The sequence below is a fragment of the Aquarana catesbeiana genome, linkage group LG02 (assembly GCF_042186555.1).
Source record: "Aquarana catesbeiana isolate 2022-GZ linkage group LG02, ASM4218655v1, whole genome shotgun sequence".
Taxonomy (NCBI): Eukaryota; Metazoa; Chordata; class Amphibia; order Anura; family Ranidae; genus Aquarana; species Aquarana catesbeiana.
Genome location: NC_133325.1, coordinates 55,690,674 through 55,706,490, shown reverse-complemented (window position 1 = coordinate 55,706,490; position 15,817 = coordinate 55,690,674). Strand labels below are relative to the sequence as shown.

Sequence of the window (15,817 nt, the reverse complement as noted above, 5' to 3'; positions counted from 1 at the left end):
AACCGATTGCTGGTACTTTTCATCAAGAACTCGCTGATGCCAATTACCGATACCTATTTTTACATATTTTCTTTTTTTTTATTTACATTTTTATAACTTTAACTTTTTGTTGGTGGGGAGGGGGTTATTTGGGGTGGAGAGGTTGGGAGGGTGTTATTTAGGGTGGGAAAGGAGTTATTTGTATATGAAGGGAGGGGAAGGAGGGTATTTTGGGAAACCCACACACTGCCAATCACTGCACTACAACACCAAGCAGACCTGCCCTCCCCCTCCAAGAAGTTCTGCAGCAGCTGAGACACTTAGGAAAAGTCATCAGAGGTGGGGGGAAGCAAAGCCTGGCTCAGTGCCAGGCAGATCTGTCACCCGGCACCTGCCCGCAGAGAAGCCTGAGGAGGAGAAGCACATCGCTCGGAGGACACAAAAAACGGAGCTGGAGGGGGTGGGTCCACTGCGGTGAAGGGAAATCCCACTGACAGCTGAAACATCATCGGTTGTTAAGGACGCGGCGACCCCGCTCTTTAACCACTTCAATATAGGGCACTTAGACACCTTCCTGCCCAGACCAATTTTCAGCTTTCAGCGATGTCGCAGTTTGAATGACAATTGCGCGGTCATGCTACACTGTACCCAAACTAAATTTTTATCATTTTGTTCCCACAAACAGAGCTTTCTTTTGGTGGTATTTGATCACCTTTGCGGTTTTTATTTTTTGCTAAACAAATAAAAAAAAACCGAAAATTTTGAAAAAAATAAGTTTTGCTTTTGTTTCTGTTAAAAAAAAAAAAAATTAGTAAATAAGTAAGTTTTCTCTTTCACTGATGGGCACTGATAAGGCGACACTGACAGGCACTGATACTGCGGCACTGATGAGGTGGCACCAATGAGCGGGCACTGACGATGGGCACTGGTAGGCGGCATTGATGGGTGCACTGATATGCAGAACTGATGGGCATTGATGGGCGACACTGATGGGTACTTATGGGTGTCAGTGGGTGGCACTGATAGGCGACACTGATGGGCACTGAAAGGCGGCACTGCTGGGCACTGATAGGGTGGCACTGATAGGGTGGCACTGATAGGCGGCACTGATACGCGGCACTGATATGAGGCACTGATGGGCATCCCTGTTGGCAGTGGTAGGCATTGGAGTGGGCACTGATTGGCAGCTGCCTGGGCACAGATTGGCATTTCCCTGGGGGTCTAGGGGCATACCTGGTGGTCCAGTGTGGATGGCTTCCCTGGTGGTCCAGTGTGGATGGCTTCCCTGGTGGTCCTGGGTGGGATCGGAGGGGGGGGGGGGCTGTGCTGATAAACAATCAGCACAGACCCCCCTGTCAGGAGAGCAGCTGATCGGCTCTCCTCTACTCGCGTCTGTCAGACACGAGTGAGGAAAAGCCAATCACCGGCTCTTTCTATTTACATCGTGATCAGCCGTGATTGGACACGGCTGATCACGTGGTAAAGAGACTCCGTCAGAGACTCTTTACCTAGATCAGTGTTGCAGGGTGTCAGACTGATACCCCGCAACAACGATCGCCGCGATGCGCGCCCCCGGGGGCGCGCAGCGGCTCGATATTCCTGATCACGTCCTATGACCTCCGGTCAGGAATATCAAACCACTTTGCCGCCCTCATTTGGTAATAGGGCGGGCGGCAAGTGGTTAAACTATGATTGCCTGCATTCTTTTGTATACATTTCATCTGTCAGCGGGGGGAATCCCGCTGACAGATGAAAGAGCCGAACCTGAAGATATCGGTTTCAGGTATCGGCGCATTTGCACAAGTACCGATTACTCGTGCAAATGCTTAGTGTCAGCACCGATGCCAGTATCTTTGGAAAGCTTTGTACCTTTTTAGTAGAAGGACTGAAGGCTGCAGGTAACCATAGACTGGCCTCAGATTTGTATTATTGCCTAGCTGCTTCATACTTACAGACTGGTAGCCTTACTATTTTTGTATCATTTGAAAATGACATGGCATAATCTGGCACACCTCATTAATATATTTTTTTTTTCTTCTCTCCTGTATCTAGGACCAGGGACAAAGCCAAACCTAACTGGGGAGGTCCACATCTCGATCAAAGATTGTCTGCAGCTGCCTATGCTGCGGGGTAACAAAATTAACTCCTTTGTTAAATGGTAAGCCATAGTTTCCTCTGATTTTTGCTGTATCTTCATGCTCTATTTTAAGCTGAACTTTGGGTAGACATTAAGTATAATTATTGCAGCTAGGTGTCCAGTATTAAAATCAATAAATGTGTGTTTTTTATTATTTTTTAATCCGATTTTTATTTTGCGGCCTCGTTCAGATGGGAGCTGGCACCTGCACTGCATGCAGGAGGCCTTTACTTTTGCCATCTGTATCTATCCCCTAGCTGTGTACTCGCAGCCTTTGGATGCAGACCCAAGACGGGAAGATATTGTCCCACTTCCAAGACACAGGAACTGTATACTGTATGTAGCTGAGGCTACGATCAGTTTACACCGTGCACACAGCCACTGCATCTGCTAATGACGTAAATAGTTTTTGTCCAAACTATTTCAACTAAATCTTAAGCTCTACTTTAAGTAATGGTGGTAATCACCAAACCCTTAGCAGAATTCTAAAAATTGCTCTGCCCTATAAGAGATACAAGTCCTAGAGCTGAAGTGATGAGCTACATTTCCATCTAAGAACCTATTCTAAAAGACTGGAAAGAATGTATCTACAGCTTTGTTGATGCTGGCGTAATACTGCAACGTACACTCACCGACCACTTTATTAGTTACAACTTGCTAGTACCGGGTTGGACCCCGTTCTGCCTTCAGAACTGCCTTCCTTCTTCATGGCATAGATTCAACAAGGTGCTGTAAACCTTCCTCAGAGATTTTGGTCCATATTGACATAACATCATGCAGTTGCTGCACATTTGTCGGCACACCAAAGGTGCTCTATTGGATTGAGATCTGGTGACTGTGGAGGCCATTGGAGTACAGTGATCTCATTGTCCTGTTCAAGAAACCAGTGGTTAGATGATTTGATCTTTGTGACGTGGTGCATTATCCTGCTGGATGGAGCCATCAGAAGATGGGGACACTGTAGTCATAAAGGGATGGACATGCTCAACAACAATACTCAGGTTGACCATGGCGTTTAAATGATGCTCATTTGGTACTAAGGGGCCCAAAGTGTGCCAAGAAAATATCCCCCACACCATAACTTCACCAGCCTAAACTGTTGATACAAGACAGGATGGATCCATGCTTTCATGTTTAGGCCAAATTCTGACCCTACCATCTGAATGTTGCAGCTGAAATTGAGACTCATCAGACCAGGCAACGTTTTTCCAATCTTCTATTGTCCAATTTTGGTGAGCCTATGTGAATCTTGGCCTCAGTTTTCTGTTCTTAGCTGACAAGAGTGGCACCTGGTGTGGTGTTCTGCTGCTGAAGCCCATCTGCTTCAAGGTTCGGTATGTTGTGCGTTCAGAGATGATATTCTGCATACCTTGGATGTAACGAGGGGTTATTTCAGTTACTGTTGCCTTTCTATCATCTCAAACCAGTCTGCCCATTCTCCTCTGACATAAACAAGGCATTTTCCTCCACACAACTGCCACTCACTGGATATTTTCTTTTTTGGACCATTTTCTGTAAACCCAAAACATGGTTGTGCATGAAAATCCCAGTATATCAACAGTTTTTGAAATACTCAGACCAGCCCATCTGGCACCAACAAACATGCCACGTTCAAAGTCACTTAAATCCCCTTTCTTCCCCATTCTGATGCTCGTTTTGAACTTCAGCAAGTCATCGTCACCATGTCTAGATGCCTAAGTGCATTGAGTTGCTTCCATGTGATTGGCTGTTGTGTCACCAAGCAATTGAACAAGTGTACCTAATAAAGTGGCCAGTGAGTGTATATGCAATTTATTTCATCCCATAGTTACACTTGAAGTAGAAATCTAGGCTTGTTCTAACTATGCTTAAAAAAGGTTCCCCCCCCCCCCCCCCCAAACCCCTGTACTAATCTGTGTAAAAAAGATGTATATACTTGCCAATTTTCAGGTCGCTCTGTGATCAGTCACTTGGCTTCCCTGAGTCCAGCAGAAACGGCTGCAGGGGAGAGGAGGGATGGGCCATAGTAAGCCTACTAGTGACATCACCGCTTGTCATTACCAGCTGTTGTCTACCGCTTTCCCCTGCAACCTGCACTTGTAGACACAGGGAGATTCTAATTTTGCTGAATGCTGCAAAGCGCTAGGTGCGTGTAGCGCTTCAGTGTTTATTAATTTCAATGGCCAGAATAAAATAACATTTTGGATAATTGGATAAATGTCTAAACACCAAGCGCTGCTAATCTCGCCTTAACTGGTTTGAAAAAAATCAGCTTAAGTGAATTTTTAATGCCGATTTTTCCCATGTCAAGAGAAACGGCATTTACAATAAACCAGTGTGCATGAGGCCTTAGGCTGCAAAACGCAAGTAAAAGTGATCTGGAAAGCAAAAATGTTTAGATTTCTCAGATCACTTGTTCTGTATTTAACACGGGTAGTCCATATGCATGGGGCCTAAAATTCAAACTTTTTAGCTTAAACTTTTACAAGTAGCTTATAGGAACAAAGTTCCTGCTCAAAAGTAAATCTAAGGCCCCATTCACACCTCAGCGTTTTGTGGAGGAGAGAAAAAAAAAAAATCAATGATTCTCTATGGAAATGGTTCACATCTCTACTCCCAAGTCTCCTGAAGCCATACGCTAGAAGCTCAAAGTTCTGGAGTGATTTTTTTATTTATTTTTTTTTTTTTTGTCTTGTAGCTTGAATCGGGCAGATTTGAGCATTTTTGGCACATTTTTATTCTCATAGAAATTAATGGAAACGTGCGATTTTCTGCCCAGATGAAAATTTTTTTTTTATAGTAGTAATACAAATAACAAATGTAAAATACACATAACGAAAAATCATCATAAATTTAAAATGTGCAATACCTAAAAAATAAAAAAAACCCTAACCTTAAAAAAAAATTAAATACATTTATTAATGCACTCAAATCCGAACAAAAAAAAATGTATAATATATTTTGTGTTGGGGTGTATAGGTAGATAGATTGATTAGTTTTATATATATATATATATATATATATATATATATATAGTTTAGGGGGTTAATTATTTATTTAGCTTTACTATTTATGATTTTTTGTGTATTTATTTTACATCTATTTATTGTAAAAGATGTATATTGCTCCAGGTACAAATACCAAGACCTCACCTCCCCTGCACAGCCTGGGTGCTGGCTCTGTGTATAGAGCACATGCAATAGAGGAAATCCGGAAAGCCGCACTCCAGTGAAAAATGTCTTTACTGAAAAAAATCAGTCCATACAGCAATCAAGGACAGTGGATGAATCAGCTAATCTATTAATTGTAGTAGTAGTAGTACCCTAACAAAAGAATAACCTTAACTCTAAAGCCCCTTACACACGATCGGACTTTCCGACGGGAAATGTTGGCTGCCAGGCTGTTGGTGGAAAATCCAACCGTATGTTAGCCAACAAATGTTGGCTAGCATGTTTTCAAATTTTCCGCCAACAGATGTGTGTGGTCGGATTTTCCAATCGTGTGTACACAAGTCCGTTGGACAAAAGTCCAAAGTACAAATACGCATGCTCGGAAGCGGTCAGTCTTGTAAACTAGCGTTCGTAATGGAGAAGTAACATTCGTGACGCTGCAAATTATGAAATCTCCAAATGCAGAGCACAATTCTCTTCTTCTTTAATGGGATAATAATGAAGCTGCTTTGCTGGTGATGCTGATGTAGTTAATACAAACACATTTTCAAAGGCTTCCTTTTTTTTTTTTTTTTTTTTTTTTCTTTTTCTAGTGATATCAAGAATAATATTTATTAAGGTGTTTTGTTTTTCTTTTTTTTTTTCCTTTGTGCAAGTTACCACAACACAATTATCCTGTAGTTTATAAGATCAAGTTGGTGTCCCTTGTCAATTTTACATTGTATTTTTTAAAATGTAACTGCCTACTCCCAAACTGTCATTTGAAGTAAAACACATAGACAAGTATTCTACACAATTTTTTTTATTGTGCATTTAACTGCTTGCTGCCCGCCCACTGTCAAATGACGGCGGAGCGGTGCAGCTCTCGTTCTGGGACGCCGTCATATGACAGCGTCCCAGAACGGCCGCTCTCAAGGGGGCACGTAGCGAGGCTGCGCCGTGTTGCTAGGAGTCTGTGTGGCTTTTTAACCATGTGATCAGCTGTGTCCAATCACAGCCGGTCACATGTAAACAAGGTGATGCCGGTAATCGGTTCTCCTCGCTTCACACTGACAGAGTGTGAGGAGAGGAGAGCCGATCAATGGCATAGCCTCACAGGGGGACATCTAGGGATGTGATCAGGGCACTGATCATCAGTGCCCTGATTACAATATAGCCATACAGTGTCACAAAACATTTCCCACCAATGCCAGCATATAGTGCCCTCCAGTGGCAGCAATCAGTTGCCACCACTGCCCACAAGTGCCACCAATCTGCCCATTAGCGATGCCAGTCAGTGCTGACTATCAGTGCTGCCTATCAATGCCCATCACTGCTGTCGATCAGTGCCGCCTATCAGTGCCCACCAGTGCCGCCTATTAAATGGCTTGGGCAGGAAGGGGGTGTAAGTGCCTGGTAGGCAAGTGGTTAAAAAAAAGACATGCTATCTGCCAATAGAACTTAACCAAAAAGTGCATTCTATGCATCCAAAAATATAGAAAATATACCAAATCAAATCATTATTCAACCAAAAAAATTTCAGAAATAACCCCAAGGCCAATAATAAATAACATGTTATCTCCTCTAATTCCGCAACATGTCTGATTGACGAACGGCCGTTCAGAAACTAAATGAAAAGCATGAAATGAAAAGCGCAAACCGAAAAGCGCGAAATGAAAAACGCGAAAAGAAAAGCGCCAATCAACACTCGCCAAACTTCTACTAACACGAAATTAGCAGAAGGAGCCCAAAGGGTGGCGCTAAAGAGCTGAAAAACCACGTAGTACGTCACTACGTTTGTAATTGTTGGCCAACATTTGTGTGACCGTGTGTATGCAAGACAAGTTTAAGCCAACGCCCTTTGGACAAAATTCCATGATTTTGTTGGCCAACAATCCGATCGTGTGTACGAGGCATAACCCCTTACCCTAACGAAAAAGAATAATAAAAGATAAATAAAATGTGAAATGCCTAGCAACAAATGATGCAGCAGAAGGGTTATATAGTCTTCATTGGCTAATAAAAAACAGCAAAGCATAAAAACATGCAAGTTGTGTATAAAAATGCAGATGCTACACTTAGGTGTGAAAGCAGTCTAAAGGTTGTAAATCAAGCTGTGGTGCATATAAGGGATTACATTGATTAGTGTGTGGTTTTTTTAATTTTTTTTTTTCTTTTCCAGCACGGTACTTCCTGACACAAGCAGGAAAAGTCGGCAGAGAACGCGCACAGTGGATAAAACACCTAATCCATATTTCAATCACACAATGGTTTATGATGGCTTCAAGGAAGAAGATCTGAGGGAGGCTTGTGTGGAGCTCACAGTGTGGGACCATAACAGGCTATCAAATCACTTTTTGGGAGGACTAAGAATTGGCCTGGGAACAGGTAAAGGAACCCACACAAATGTATGTGGCCAAATGTTTGGGACACCTGACCATCACGCCTGTATAAACTAGTTGGCTCTCCCAAACTAAGCCAATGGGCACTGGTATAAAGATGACACCCTCCCTTTGCATTTTTACCTGACTTACCCCCCCCCCCACTTCTGGGAGATTTCCACAAGATTTTGGAGTGTTTTTGTAGGAAGTTTTGCCAGTTCAATCAAGCGCCAAAGAGAGCTTGGTACCTTATTTTACAAAAAGGGCCTACAAGGTTGGGAATGCATACTGTATACCGTAGGATTAATAGTACCCTTCACTGTAATCGCCCACTAGCAGTGGCAGCTGATGCTCAATATTTTGGGGGGCAGCGTCAAACATACCTGTCCCCTCAGTCACACTAACGCATACCCCCCCCCACCACCATCACTGGAGACGGACAGCAAGGCGGTGATACCCTTTATAAAGCACCCTGAATACTTGCATCTAGTTAATAAATTGGCCAGTATAAGGGGATCGCTGAACTCCAAACTTTCTGCACTGCAAGGTTTAATGAAAGAAAAGTTGCCGCAAATGAAAGATTTTACAGTGAGCTGTCGATGGCAAATATTTCTAGTTCTAGTATAAAGGGGGTACTAATACTGTATCCCATGGAAAGGGATGGAGAGGATTACTGCCGATTTAGCGGCTGCTGATTAGGCTCTGTCTCTGCTGCTCAGATCCCGGCCCTGGAGGGGCTGCCAGGTGGCTGGGAAGTACAAGATCGCCCCATGAACCGAAGCTCAAAAAGGGGCCACAAATCCAATCCTACCCCCCCCCCCCCCAAGGGGGACAAGTGGGAAAGCGGCGACGAGGATCTGGGGGAGGGCTGCTGCTCCTCGAGCTGGGGCCGTTGTTTCTCCTCCCGGCCGAACAGAAAGTGGGTCCTGAGACTCCCTGGCCAATTGGGTCTCGGGACCCCGCTTCCTGATTGGCAGGGAGGAGAAATTGGGAAGACAATAGCGAGTATTAATTCGCTGTTGTCTCATCTGGGTGGGCTCAGGGTGCAGTGCTCTGCGCCCCGAGCCCACCCTTTTTTGATGCCAATTGGAGCCTCAGGCTCTAATCATGTGTTTAAAAAAAATTTGAAATCAATGTGCCCTGCATGTAGATTAGGGGGTTGGTGCCCCTTATGGACGGGCCACCACTGCCCAATAGGCATCTACATAATTTGTGCCATCTAGTGTGGTAATCTGCATTTCTGGGTTGTTCCTTATCCTTTTTAGCTGTCTGTGGGGACTGATTAGAATGTGTCCATCTTTGCTGGGGAATGGGGTTTGGGGGGTTGTCTGCTATTCAGGGCTAGTGGTAAATAATAAACATTTCCCATTTACTGCTATATTCTTGAATTTTGGGGGGGGAAAAACCCAAAAAACCGAGAAAACACTAAGCTGTCCATGTTGCTGGTGACTGGCAAGTGTGCATACTTCTCAGCCACCTTTTTTTATGAATGGGAATCTTTATCAGATGGAAGTGAGAAGTAGCAGATGATGGCTGTGACCTCCAAGGCGGTGAAGCTAAAACTTTTTTAAATTTTAGTATAAAGTTGGTGTTAAAACTGAATTTACCCATTACATTGGGCTTTTTATCCTTTTAGGAAAAAGTTACGGGACACCTGTAGACTGGATGGACTCCACCCATGAAGAAGTGACAATGTGGGAGAAGATGATGGCCTCACCCGATACCTGGATCGAGGGCATGCTGCCACTGCGAATGTTCAAGATGGCCAAGCTTGCAAAATAAATCCTATAATGCCATCTACTCATCCATAATTTTCTAGCACTGCAAACACTTTCATACCTGGAAACCTCACCCGGCTTCTTGTGAACGTCGGCACACGTTGTGTCCTAAGCCACAAAATGTTTCAAGTTACAGTCACGATCTGTAGATGTCCCAAAGACTGTGGAACTTCACTGTGTTCTGGTTACAAGGTCTACTGCTATTGGTACAAGGCCCCAGGACTTTCTCTACAGAGATCCTAAACTTTCCTCTAAGAATATCTGTCTGTAAGCAGTTGAAAATGTACATTGTACCCCTGATACATATGCTGCTACCTATAGAAAATGTCTTGGTATGGTTTTGTTTTCTTTTGTGGAGGCCAATTTAATTGACAGCCCTCCTGTCTTGGGGGAAACACACAACATGGAAACCGTCTTGCGCTTTTCAGGGTTTTTTTTCTTACAGAAAATGTGGCAAAAGGTGTAAAATATGGTAAATATAGATCTCTATAAATATATTTAATTTCTATTGACAACATGATTTTTGTTTTCATATGTGGGTTAATGGGTAAGGAGCACGTTTCCTATATTATCGAATATTCATGTGTTTTTTGTTTCTGTTCTTTCAATGTTTTGGGCTATGTATATGTACCTATGGGTTTTGTACAAAAAATAAAATGTCAATACTGAAGAAGAAATGACTTTTAAAAAATAAAGATGTATATATGTAATTATCTTAATAAAATGATTGAATTTATACACCAATTAGATGTATACTTTGGTATATTTTAAAAGCAACTGATTCTCTTTATATTTAAAATATATAATTGATCACACTGAAGGAATTTCTGACATTTTCTCATAAGATTTCCAAAAATGAAGTAAGCTAGTCTGCAGTACCTGGTCATCTCTCTACCCATGGTGACTGTTTATGGCATGCCTTTTCAACCACATTAAGGTAAAGGGATGTCATTCAGGAATGGGGAGGTGCACATTTTGGACAGAGAATAACTAGTTCAAAAGTGGTAGTTTTGTATCAAACTGGAAAAACCATCCTTAGCCACTTCAGCCCCAGAAGGCTTCACCCCTTCCTGACCAGGCCATTTTTTGCGATACGGCACTGCGTTGCTTTAACTGACAATTGCGCAGTCATGTGACACTGTACACAAATGAAATGTCCTTTTTTTTTTTTTTTTTTACCACAAATAGAACTTTCTTTTGGTGGTATTTGATCACCTCTGCATTATTATTTTTTTTTTTTTTTTTGCGCTATAAACAAAAAAGACAGAGATTTAAAGACTTTTTTTTTTTTTTTTTAACTTTCTGCTATAAAACCTATTTTAGGCCAATATGTATCCTGCTACATATTTTTGGTAAAACAAAATCCCAATAAGCGTATATTGATTGGTTTGCCCAAAAGTTATCACGTCTCCAAACTATGGGATAGATTTATGGACTTATTTATTTATTTTTTATATATATATTTTTTACTAGTAATGGCGACAATCTGCAATTTTTAGCAGGACTGTGACATTGTGGTGGCCAAACCTGACACTAAGTGACATTTTTTGAGGACCGGTGATACCAATACAGTGATCAGTGCTAAAAAAAAAATGCACTATCACTGTCTAAATGACACCGGCAGGCAAGGGGTTAACATCAGGGGCGATCAAATGATTAAATGTGTGCTTAGGGGGTGCTTCCTAACTGGGGGGGGGGGTTCACTGGGGGGGGAAAGAGATTGATGTTCCTGCCTAGCAGAGGCCGGGTTGTGGGCTCCTACATGCAGCGGGCGGGGCTGCCTGCTCCTATGGGCTGCAGGCAGCGGGTCCTGTGTCCTCCATGCATCATTGCAGCTTCTGCTGTGCAGCTCCTCCCTCCTCCTCCAAGGCCTCCAATAAGATCACCTGTCCTTGCAGCCAATTGTGTGGCGGGTCTCAAAACCCGCTTCCTGATTGGCCCGGGAGGAGGATCAGTGTGGTGATAGCAAATATGCATTCGCTATTGTCACACAACTGGGTGGGATCGGAGCGCAGTGCTCTGTGCCCCGAGCCCACCCTCTTTTGAAGCCTATTGGAGCCTGTGGCTCTGATCACGTCCTTAAAAAAAAAAAAAAAAAAAAAAACACTCCCGCCATTGGAATCCAAAGTCCGGCGCCCTTTATGTAGATCAGGGGGCAGGATGCATGGATGGGGGGGTGGCGCCCCTAGTGGACGGGCAGCCGCTGTCCAAATTGTTGTTTTACCAGGAAAGTCCTGGCTTCTTTGTTGAAACTGCATCAGGATCATCAACACATAGTTGCATAGTAGGCAAAGTAAAAAAAGACACAAGTCCAAGTCCAATCTATGTGCGTGACTCCATGTCAGCACCACATTGTATATCCCTGTATGTTGTGGTCGTTCAGGTGCTTATCTAATAGTCTTTTTAATTCTCGATGCTACCCACAGAAAAACCACCACCTGTGGAAGAGAATTCCACATCCTTACCGCTCTTACAGTAAAGAACCCTCTACGCAGTTTAACGTTAAACTGCTTTTCTTCTAATTTAAGTGAATGGCTGCGTGTCTTATTAAATTCTCTTTTGCTTTCATTCTATGCATTAAGGTGAAAAACCTGTGCTGCAGCTACCCCCCAGAGCCCCCCTTTTTTTCTTACCTGAGCCCGATCGTTCCAGCACCGAGCACGAGCCCAGCAGCTTCAGTGGTTATCTTGGGTCCTCGGGCAGAAAGGGAGGATCGGGGCTGCTCTGTGCAAAACCCTTGCACAGAGCAGGTAAGTGTAACATGATGACAGCGGCTGCCGGGTAAGTGGGAGATCCCTGCTCTGTGTAATCCGACGGCGCTCGCCCCCCCCCTTCCACCATGCACTGGTGAGGCTGCAAAGATGGGCACTGTGTGTGTGTGTGTATATATATATATATATATATATATATATATATATATATATATATATATATATATATATGTGTGTGTGTGTGTGTATATATATATATATATATATATATATATATATATATATATATAATTATAATTTGTTTTTTATGGTTGACCCCCCTACTTTTGTCCTTGTGCCCCCCCCTAAATATGAATGCTAGAGACGCCACTGCTCCCTTGTGGTACTGTAGTTAAAGTATTGTTGCAGATACAAAGTGAGTGGGCTCAGGTTTTTTTTTTTCCTTTTTAACCGTACCCTTATAAGCTCACTTCCCCGTGCAATTTGGCTACATCCACCATTTTCAGTGTTGCACTTCGCTTGTGCCTTGTTTCTTTCCTCAGGGTGCCCAAATGTGCCCCAGGTCTTTCACAATCTTATTAAATTATTAAGAAAAGTGGGTGGGTGGAGCCATGCAAATCAATCCTTTACACCTCAGTGGCCAACTCTACATTCAGAACCACCTGTGTAGTACAGATGCCGCCTAATATTATCCAGTTGCCGACCGTGCTATAGCCAATTGACGGCTACAGCGTGGTCGTTCAAGTTCTGGGAGGCCGCCCTTTGACAGCATCCTGTGCTGGGCACAGGCGGCGTGCTCTGTGTTTGCAGTGGCCTCTGGACACTGCCGTACACAGATTGAGGTAAAGAGCCAATCAGTGGCTCTTTACCATGTGATCAAGCTGTGTCCAATCACAGCTGATCACAATGTCAACCGAAACCGGTTACCGGCTCTCTCCACCGATCCTTTTTACGCTGTCGGTGCATTGACCACTGCTGCCAATCATTGCCAACCAGTGTCTCCTCATGTCACCTATCAGTGAAGGAGAAACATTACCAGTTTGCAAAATTATATAAACAAACTATAAAAGTTTGTGTTTTTTTTTTTTTTAATTAAAATTTCAGTATTTGTTCAGCAAAAAATTTAAAAAAACAGCAGTGATTAAACACTTCAGCCCCAGAAGGATTTGCCCCCTTATGACCAGGCCATTTATTGAGCTACAGCACTGCGTCGCTTTAACTGACAATTGCGTGGTCCTGCAATGCTGTACCCAAACAAAATTGACGTCCTTTTTTTCCCACAAATAGAGCTTTCTTTTGGTGGTATCTGCGGTTTTTATTTTTTGCGCTATAAAAGTGCCAATTTTAAAGATTTTTTTTTTTTTTTTCTTGCTGTAATACATATCCCCCAAAAAGATAAAAAAACAAATTTATTCATTAGTTTAGGCCGATTATATATTCTACATATTTTTGGTAAAAAAAAAATCGCAATAGGCGTAAATTGATTGGTTTGCGCAAACGTTATCGCTTCTACAAACTATAGGATAGATTTAGGGGCTTTTATTTTTATTGTTTTTACTAGTAATGGTGGCGATCTGTGATTTTTAGCCGGACTGCAACATTGCAGGGGACAAATCTGACCCCAAATTACACTTTATGGGGACCAGTGACATTATTACATTGATCAGTGCTATAAAAATGCACAGATCAATTTAAAAATGACACTGGCAGGGAAGGGGTTAAGTGTGTTCCCTCAGCGTGTTCTAACTGTTAGGGGGATTGAGCTGGCAGGGACATGACAGAGATCGCTGTTCCCGATGACTGGGAACAGTAGAGCTCTGTCATGTCATCTGTCACCATAATCCCCATGCACTTTGCCAAACCTTCTAGAATCATCGACCCTCTGGGCCCCCACCCACCTATCATCCTCAATTGTCCCCTGAACACCACCCTTACCCCTTACAAACTAAGCCCAAAAGACATAGGAAACCAAAAAGGGCCCATCGGACAAACCACACTACCTCTAAAACACAATTCCATTGCCCCTATCCCCCCACACCCACCACAATACCTACCAACATTCCCATCTCCGCAAACACACAACAGTCTATTGAACCCTTGCCATCCCAACTATCCCAGTCCTCCAATATCCTCATTCTTTGCACAGTGGGTATACAATCCTCTATGAGCCCTCATCTCGGCAACTTGAATTTCCAAACCCCTTTGGTCCCATATCTCAGGATGAGCCATCCACCCCTCAACTCCACCCACTGATAGAGCCTCATACCATACCAAACCACCCACCCACTATCATCTCTGATTCGTCATTTTTAGTCCTAACCCCCCAACCTGTCCTCAAAAGAAAACTAGAAGAGCCAGACGAGGGGGGAGAAGAATCGAAAACAAAACCCAAAGAGAAAATGGCCAAACTATAAAAATCTTCAATCTCTCTTCCCACCTTCTAACTTCAGAAGAAATCGCTTTACTAAACAAAGGTCTAAATTTTGCACCCACCACGCAACCCAATCCTTTTACTCTTTTTGTGGAACTAAACACATTTGTACGAAATTTGACAGTGAAACGTTTCTTCAATATGAAAACCAACAAAAACAACCCCACTATTAGTTCAGAGCTGGTTGATAATACAAAAGAACCCACACTTGACAATAGTTCAGATGCTTCTTGCTTAGCGATTTTAGAAGAGCTCTACAATGACGATGAGGAAGCCTCATACACCTCCTACCTTACACAACATCTTCCCAATTCGCCCCCCCATACAACATACTCTTTTTCGACCTAAGTCCGTATTCAATCCCAGTCATGGTAAAGGTCCCTTTATACATAGTTTTTTTTATCAGGTTGTATATTCAGACATTAAACGCATGTGTAAATCTGCCCCTCCTTACCGTTTTAAGAATAATCTCACTTGACAAGAAGTGTCCTCCCTTAACCTAACTAAACACCTCCATCATCATAAAATCAGCCAGTAAAGGAGGCAGTATTATACAAAACCGGGATGCATCTGATACAAACACATATACATGCCTTCAAGGTGACCCTTTCCCCCAGTTCTCTATATAGGCAAAACTACTAGTCAAATGAGCGCTTAATGATAACATCATCACTAAAGCTGGAGCTTTCTTCCTATCCAGAGAATACTACACTCCCTATTTCTACCACCTCCCAAAAATCCACAAAGATCCAGTTAACCTCCTGGGATGCCCCATTGTAGCCACAATGGAGAGTGTCACTAGCTTTTTCTCCATTAATTTCAACCACTTTTTACAACCACTAGCAAAAAACCTACCTACCTATATGTGATGGAACTCACCTCCTAGATATTCTCAAAACCTACACCTGGGAACCCACATATCAGTGGGTGTCCCTAGATGTAAACTCCTTATATACATCTATCCCTCACAATGTTGGTCTAAGAGCTGTTCAACATTTCCTACTACAAGATCCACTCATGAATTCTAAACAGGCAGATTTCATTCTAGACACAACCAATTTTTGTTTGACACACAATTATTTCTCCTTTGATAAATTCTATTTGCAAACCCAAGGCACGGCTATGGGCGCCAATTTTGTGCCCACTTACGCCAATTTAGCCATGGGACTATGGGAACATCTGTCCATCTGGAATGACAATCCTTTCTCCAAGTACATTATTTTCATTGGACGTTACATAGATGATATCATTGTCATCTGGGATAGGACCAGA

At 42.9% G+C, this 15,817-nt stretch overlaps 1 protein-coding gene across 15 annotated transcripts in view; it reads left to right on the top strand.

Annotated features, from left to right (window-relative positions):
• LOC141126887 (synaptotagmin-like protein 2) overlaps positions 1-10,147 on the top strand; it is a 129,575-nt gene extending 119,428 nt beyond the window's left edge. For all 15 annotated transcript variants that reach the window (XM_073612927.1, XM_073612938.1, XM_073612937.1 and 12 more), the window contains 3 exons: positions 2,032-2,137; positions 7,427-7,632; positions 9,262-10,147. In XM_073612927.1, coding sequence (XP_073469028.1) covers positions 2,032-2,137; positions 7,427-7,632; positions 9,262-9,407 — 458 coding nt within the window. In that variant the 3' untranslated portion in view covers positions 9,408-10,147. The remainder of the gene's footprint in view (positions 1-2,031; positions 2,138-7,426; positions 7,633-9,261) is intronic.
• The last annotated feature ends 5,670 nt before the right edge of the window (positions 10,148-15,817 follow it).